General features: G+C 38.8%; 1 protein-coding gene across 5 annotated transcripts in view; it reads right to left on the reverse strand.

Annotated features, from left to right (window-relative positions):
* Positions 1–7,017, reverse strand: part of pex5la (peroxisomal biogenesis factor 5-like a) — a 64,859-nt gene extending 57,842 nt beyond the window's left edge. For 3 of the 5 annotated variants that reach the window (XR_011925951.1, XM_072439066.1, XM_072439064.1), the window contains exon 1: positions 6,589–7,016. Coding sequence is in view for 3 of the 5 variants with exons in the window: in XM_072439066.1 (XP_072295167.1) it covers positions 6,589–6,609 (21 nt within the window). In the remaining 2 variants the exon portion in view is untranslated. Of the gene's footprint in view, positions 1–6,588 lie in introns of all 5 variants that reach the window. The other 2 variants (XR_011925952.1, XM_072439062.1) reach the window with 1 other exon arrangement.
* Positions 7,018–8,289: the final 1,272 nt, after the last annotated feature.

The raw sequence follows: 8,289 nt of genomic DNA on the forward strand, positions 1-8,289 counted from the left end.
CCTCACAACTTTTATTTATGCATTTAATTCAATATATTTTATTTAGGATGCATTTATGAACACAAAATCACTTGTATTTCATATCAACATGTCTTATTATTAGTTCTGAACTAGATTGAGACTAGGAAATGCCCATCTTCATCCTTAAGTACAGATTTATTATTTCATCTATTCTTACCTTTATTTAACTTGGAAAGTCCCTTTGAGATTAGTCTCGTTTTCAGCAGATAACACTTATTCGTTCTACTTTATCTGCTGTTTTCACATCATAATGATAAATCACTACCCAGAGATCCATATTCTGACATAAACCATTACGATCACTAATGGCATGGAGTTGCTCAAGTGTGTAAGTATCCATTTGGACTGAGGCATGAAACAAACTAGGAATAATCCATTTTTAATCATGCTTCAAGGCGCGTCCATCAAGATAATCCTTTTTTTCATTTTTGGAGATGTTTTAACTCTCACGTCTGGCGCCGTTGTTTTTTATCATTGTGTTTAGTAATACTATAATACATGAAGGGCACAAGCCTGCAAATCTGTACAGCAACAACAAATGCTTTCTGCTCAATCTGCTTATGGCCCAAGGACTGCCGCTGTGACCGAAATCCTTCTTAGTCGCCCTGTAGTCCCCTTTACCAGTCCTACAAGCTGAGCACGGTCTCCACAGCACACAAACCATTGAACCATGGACAGCTTCATAAAGGACCCAACACTGAAAACTGGGAATGACGTGCAAAAATAAAAGGCCAAACACTGTAATCAGAGGTGGATGGTACTCATTTACATTTACTTGAGTAACCTTCTGAAGAAATCATACTTTTCGGAGTAGTTTGTGGACTCCATACCTACTATTCCTACTTAAGTAACATTTTAATAACAGTTGTTGTACAAAAGCTGTACATTGACAGTGTGAGTTGAACATTTTAGTTTCTATATTGTCCATCTTTTGAAAATACCACATTCATGTTGTGTCCTTCACATTACTTTTACTTTAAATGACAAATCAGATATTTCACCCGGACAGCAACTGCAGTTACGTTTCCTTGAGGTATTTTTGAGCTATTTCCCCAGATACTTTTTTACTCTTACTTGAGTAATTTCTTAGACCACTACTTTGTACTTTTGCTTGATGATATCATTTTTGAAGTAACTTTACTTTTGGCTTCTTTACCCATGTCTGACTGTAACAAATTACGAAAGAAGAGTTTGCTGGAGTTTCCTGTTTTGGATTAAAGCTGTTAAAAAGTCTTGCTGTGTTTGTTTAATTATTTGCTTGGATTTCATAAAACCTTCATCATTTAACAGTTTGTGCCTTTTCTTTTCAATCTCACTGTTTCGTCTTAAATACACAAACTGGACAAATGCTGACCACTCAGAATCTCTTCACAACTGCGGGACAATATGTCAGAGATAATGCAATTACCTTGACATGTTTCAACTGTAATGACATAACCTCTTATGCATTGTCTGATACAGATCAAACAACAACACTGGTGATCTTTTTGTTTTGGGATGATTTTAATCCAAGAAACAGAAAGCCAGTCCAGCCCTGTCACGTTGCATAACAAGAGATCATTTATGTTTTTGTCTATTTAAAGTCTAGATGAATGGATTTTTGGCTGTGTCGGACCATCAAAGGATTTATCCAGAAGATTGGCTGAGGTTTCCCCAGAAGGAAATCATAAAGGTCGGGAGTTATCTCCCAACTGACAAGACTCTATGGAATATGTTTAATCAATGAATATATTGGCTTTGAGGATCCACTGCTGAACAAAGGTGGACATTATATCGAAGCTTAGATGATATTGTGAATGTTGTTTTGAAGATATGAAACATTTGAATATTGAATTTATGGTTTATAATTTTTTTTTAAAGCAACAAAAAGGGTTGATTAACAATACGTATTTTTTGAAATGCTGTAAACTTTCAAATAAGGGTGACAGTTCTGCATTTTTGTGATTCATTTGATAGACATTTCACATTTGTCTGATAATTGAAAATCAACTAATATGTTTAAAGACATGTTTTAACAAATATCTGTTAGAAAGACATAATATTGTTTGAACTCGCCCCTCCCACCGCTGACTTAGATATTTTACCTCAATCTGATATCGGTGTCTTTAAATGATTTCCTGTGGAAGGTTTGATGATAATAATTTGAGGAAACACCATTCAATCGGATAAGCCTTTTCAAATGCTGGCCAGACCACAACTTTTGCTTGTCAATAATATACATAAATACAAGTATATGACGTATTCAAAGCTAATAACGATCTGCGCACGGCTTCCATTATCTCCCGTAACGTAATGCATGTGAGTTTGTTCCAACTATGTTTGACTGATTACACTGGGCTCAGAAAGAGGCAGGCCTATTAAATCACCATTAATCAAGAGCCGGCGTCTTTAATCAGAGCGGCCTTAGACTCCCTCGGCGAAAGTATTTGGACGACCTCCATTGTCGAGTCTTAACGTTGCCTACTGTACAACACGTGTGGACAAACTCTGCACAACATGTCAAGAGGGAATAAAGAATATTTACTGACCTGCGACACACAAGAGACAGTATCTACAGAACACATGCTCTGCGGCTATTGATCTGATTGACCGTAAGAACTTTGCTTCCTGTATTCAAATACAACTCTGCTTTTTGTTCGAATAGCATTACATTTCATCACATACTGTATTTAAGTCACGAGTCAAGACAAAACAAATCTCAGAAATTCAAATATTTCCTTTTTTTTTTGAGAATTGTGAAATGTCAGAGGCAAAAATACACTTCTTGTCCAAAAAAAACTAAAGTTGCCACAGAAAAAAAGGGGCACACGCTCTAACATTTCATAGTACTGCCTTTAGCTTTGATTGCAGCACACATTCGCCGTGGCATAGTTTCAATAAGCATCTGTAATAGCAAAAGGTTTATTTCCATCCACTGCAAAAAGCCTCCACCAGCTCAAACACTGAGGTTCAGATCTGTAGTAGATTAAGTTTCTGCTTCTACTTAGATGTTTTCTCTGCTTGATGCCAATGATTTGACCCTTCTCAAACACACTGCCATCCTTTCCATGACCACAGGATTTGTTTTTCTACATGGTTGTTTCAGAAATGACAACTCGCTCACTGCTGTGTTTAAATACTGTGTTACAGCTGAAATATCATCATCCATGCATCGATTATCCAGAGGCTCGTACCTGCTGTATTTGCTTTATTGTTGAATCAAAGTGGTGATTCTTTTTTTTGGACGGGCACTGTATTAAAGGGAGTTTATTATTGCTCCGCCAGTTTAGTTTAATCTGACTCTACATCACGAATACATTCTTATATTAAATTAGATTGTTATTAAAATCAGATCAATAAGATAAAGATACGTCACGATTTCAAATGCATTAGATGGTATTAGAAGTATTTATTGTGAATATTAAAAGTACCATTAAACTTGACTGATATTGACACAGCTGATTATCTGAATGTGCTTTTCAAGTTCCAAGCAAAATGATCAAGGCCTAGAGACAATTTCTGCCAATTATTACAACGTGTTTGTGTTGTTTTATTTCACAGTGTCTCTTAAACTCTTAAGCTTGAGTTTGAGAGACATTTAGTGACCTGTGAGGTTAGAATACGTTAAAGTCGCAACCTGTCATCATTGTGCTATTGATTTTATTGATGCTCTGTTTACTGACCCAGAGATGAAATACTATGACCTTCCCTTTGAACTTAAAGGCTATTTAAAGCAGACTTATTTTAGCTTTGTTTGGCATTCATCATATTCATAGCGTATGTGTAATCATGCTCAACCCTGCGGCGAGCGGGCCTAGGTCCATGGTGTACCCCGCCTAAGGCCCAAAGTCACTGGGATTGGCTCCAGTCACTCCTGAACCCTAACGGGCACAAGCGCTGGAAAATGAATGAATGAATGTTTAATCATGTTAATTCGAGCAACGCCGTTTTGACTCATCTCGTCTGGGCAAATGGCGCTGGAAACAAGAAATGCAAATTGCCTCACTGCATTCCGAATAACTTGGTGCTTTTCCCATTATACTTACTGTATGTGTGCTGGCACAGAATTACGTATAAACAAGCAGCCAGTAACGCAAGCGCAAAACCTAAACAATAATGAAAAGAAATTGAATGGGGTTTTAAGACACTCAATCTGCTCTTGATCAGGTTTTCTCCTCAGGGTTTCTGAATATGCTAATAAAATTACATAACCGTGTTTATGCTTAAGCGAGCAAACATCCAAAGGCGTTCGCACATCATTTCTATTGACCCAAGAGATGTTTTAAACTCATAGTACAAACAGTGACTAATTAGATTTACAGTAAGCATAGACAGTGGAGCAGGGAGCACACGGCAGCCCGGTTTAAAATGTCACAGGTATAATAGGATTGTACGATGGAGGACTGCAGTAAACTCCGTGGTGTATTGATTGGTACCATCTCATACTATGTCTGGTTGTGTAGAAGTGTGCCGAGTCAGCTCCTCCTCCTGAAGCGGCATCTTCAATTGCACCTTCGGCAGCACAGTTCACGATATCCACACCACTCAATTACTTTTTATAGCACATTGCTCCTCTCCATTACTTGATTTAGTAATACAATCTTTGGCTGGCGAAGTGAAATACTGAAATATTGGCAACACAGTACATGTATTGGCACAGAAAGAGGAATTACGTCTTGTTTTTTTGAATACGGAAAATAATAGAAAAAGATGAAAACACTGGCAAGCTCAGACTAATTCACTTTAACTAATTATGTATATATCTTTTTTTCATTTTTTTCATTTCGGTGACCTTTTCATTTTGGATTACACAATAGCCTTGCTCTGTTCCAGCCAAGTTTTGTTACCACTTTGAAATCCATCTCACAATAAGACATTTGATCCGGCGGACATTGTGCTCACATTCACAGAAACATGTTCTTGGTAATCAGACACAGTTACTCGGGTAGACGGCCAAATTAAAAGTTGAATGAATGAGTTGTTATAGGACAAAATACATGTTCGTTGTCTTTAACTTAATTGTCTTAAGTGGAAATATTGCTCGATCAAAATGTACCTTTCTTGACATTTGACATCATGGTCTGTTGTTGACAAAGGCTTCCCTGTCCATATAAATGTCTATAGGCTACGTTTAGGATAGGACTATACAGAGAGTAACATTATGGCTGTGTCTTCCCATATACAAGCAAATGTATTTTCAAAACCATAACTATTTTCTTATATTGTGGAACAGTACTACAGATTCCCCACTATAGATTTGTTCAAGTCCAACCGCTACAGGCAGGAACAAAAGAGGACAGCATGTTTTGGAGTCATCCATTCTAGTTCCCAAGAGTCAATGTTCCCCACCTTTGTGGAAACAAGGTTCACTTCTATGTCCCATAACAAGATGTTCCTTAACTATCTTGTTGTGATGTTAAGCCCAGATTCGAGTCTAAAAAGAGCACATTTCTCTACTATATCATTTTAAATTTGATCCAACCTCCAAACACAGACACACAAACACACACATACATAGTTTTCATCTGAAGTGAGAGATAAATACTTTTGTTACACAAGGTGTGCGTCACAGCCAGATCTATTACCATCAGATACAGCGTTTACTGGACATTTGCAGCTAAATAAGGCCGTGAATGTATCAGTGGACAGGCGTCCTATTAAGTCTGAATGCAAACAGTGCACAGTGTGATGGCATGCGTGTGGTTATGAACATAAAATGGGATGAAAATGGTACTATTACATAGTACATTGGTTTTCCTCAGTTTACCACAGCCTTTTCAATGACCCTTCACTAACATGGGTAAAAGTAAAAACAGGCGGTTGCTTTATTCATGCATTTTCAATGCGTAACGTTGCAGGAGAAATATACCATAAAATATTAACTTTTGATCCTTTATGCTCTCCAAAAGCCCTGAGTCAGGATTGGTGTGTTACATAATCAACTGTCTGGAGCATCTCAATCAGCTGACAGCACTGCTTTAAACAGGAAGAGTGGAGTTGACTAGCCTGCTGTAAAGGCTATTCCATTACAGTGCATGTAGTACACTACAAATGTAAGCATCTCAGTCAATGGCACATGGAATAAGAAACCTGATCATTTAGAAAGTTCAGTAACCAACTTGTCTTTCCCCCTTTAACCTATTTACTTTAATTATTTTGCCTATTAATATCTATGGAATTAAAACATTGGCTTGCACGTCAATGCATTTGAAAATAATTGGCTCCATATGTCCAGTGTCATCAATAGAACGCGAGTGTTTTCATCTGTTCGTGCACGTGGGACGCAGCACGAGCTTGTTTTCTCGCTGATGCATTGGAAACACAGAGCTGACAGAGCGTTGAGAACAATTCCCCAAGTAGTCTCTATCCAAAATAATAAACACAAACTTACAGCATTTGCCTTCAGTAGAACGATAACATTTATGAACTGAAATGTTTTTTCAGCCAATAATCGCTGCGCTGTCAGCTGCAGTGAGTTCTGTTCTGCTCCAGACTTGACTGACACTGTCACTGTAGTAAATGCCCTTGACTTGCACTAAACGGGCGGGATGAGTCAAAGTGTGCCGGGCATAGTGGACATTCACATACCTGCAAATGCCCCTGGTACATATTGAGCTCGCAGTGCGTCCTTTAGCTTGGACTTTCACCAGACTCGAGTCCGTCTGGAAGTGCGCGCATCAGGAGGTGTTCAGACCAGGGTCCGGGTCGCGCCGTGGAGCTGTCCACTGTCAGTGCTGAAGTCTGGAGCTCATCCAGGGTTTGGAGCGTGCAGTGACACAGAGGCGAGCCGCTGCACGGAAGGAGGTCGGACTACACTTCTGCCTTACTCCCGGACTTGATGACGCTGTTATAAGAGGAGGTCAGTCCGTCAAAAACAAACCTCTGTTTTCAGTCTCGCTGCCCGCTGTTGCCCACATGTCCCCCGCTCCGCAGCTGTCTGTGCTGTTTTGACGCTGTCCTGCTTCATTCTCTACTTATAGCGCGCTCCTCTTCCCTGTTTGTTGTTGCTGAGAGCCAGCCCTCTGGTTCCTCCTCCCCTGCTGACGTACAAGAGCCACAAGATCGTTCAGTCTCATTTCACTGCACATACTGTAGCCTCACCGGCACATCGTCCTAGAGCAGTTTGCTGAATGATGAAGTAAAACTTTTGATCATATAATGTCGCATTTACACTGATGCATTTTCACTGTGCCACAATGTCCATTATTATGTCCGTTCTCAAAATGCAAATGATCTATTTCAATTTGACAGTTTTCTCATAAATTCTCGTGCCACATTCACTGTCTTTTCACTAATTAAATGGTGAGATGTGCACAGCCCATAATGTGTAAAATATACAGTATCTCCATATTTATAAGATTTATTTCTTATGTAACCCAATCACATCACATGCCAATTGGCCATTGGTCATTTGTACATGTAACTCCAGCTTTAATTATCACATTTGACACATTTGTGGTTTTGTTTTGAAAGTCTTCTTCCAAAATGGAATTGAGAAGTACTATAACCTCACTGTGGTTTTCAAGTTTTGTATCTTGGGGACTAGTACCAAACCTCCAAACACTGACTGACATTAAAAGTATTGCATTTTTCTGTTACAGTTTCGGTCAATGAGCATCAAGAACCCACTGCTGCTGAAGATGATGTAGGTCAAGACTTCCTTTACTTCACATCACAACATATATTTAAAAAAGAAATCCTGGGCCAAAAAAAGTCTTTGCAAATATAAGAGTGGAAACCAAACCATTAAAATGACATTTGTTTGTTATGCATATGGCGAAGCTTTTAGAAGGAGTAGGTTATACAATCATCTGTTTTCCTCCTGAGTTGTGCTGGCCTCAATTATCCTCTGAAGTAGTTTGGATTTATGACATGTCACATTTCATTCACCGTGTCTCAGACATGGCATCAGGTGTCTGCATCTGACGCCTGCAATTGATTTGTGTAAACATGGGATGGTTTCCATTAGATTATTTTTCTTCCTGCAGACAACAACATAAGGGAACATTGGGTTCAGCCTGTAAAATTGGACAGAAAACAAACATATGTATTTTAATCTGTTATGCAACAATGACCCAAACATCCAATCCAGCAATGTTTTGTCATCTCCCGGCGAGATCTCTCAGAGTCCAGCCCCATGTTTTTATGTTTCTAACCTTTACTAGATCAAAACAAATGTTGCCTCGAAGCACCAAAACTCCACATGATTGTCGGACCTTTTGCTTTATTTGCCAAACATACTGTATTCTACCCTTTGCATCAGTTCCTTTTCATATTTCACATCCAGCA

Source organism: Eucyclogobius newberryi, unplaced genomic scaffold (genome assembly GCF_026437365.1).
Source record: "Eucyclogobius newberryi isolate DKJ021-1_F unplaced genomic scaffold, fEucNew1.0.hap1 SCAF_9, whole genome shotgun sequence".
In the NCBI taxonomy this organism is placed as follows: Eukaryota; Metazoa; Chordata; class Actinopteri; order Gobiiformes; family Gobiidae; genus Eucyclogobius; species Eucyclogobius newberryi.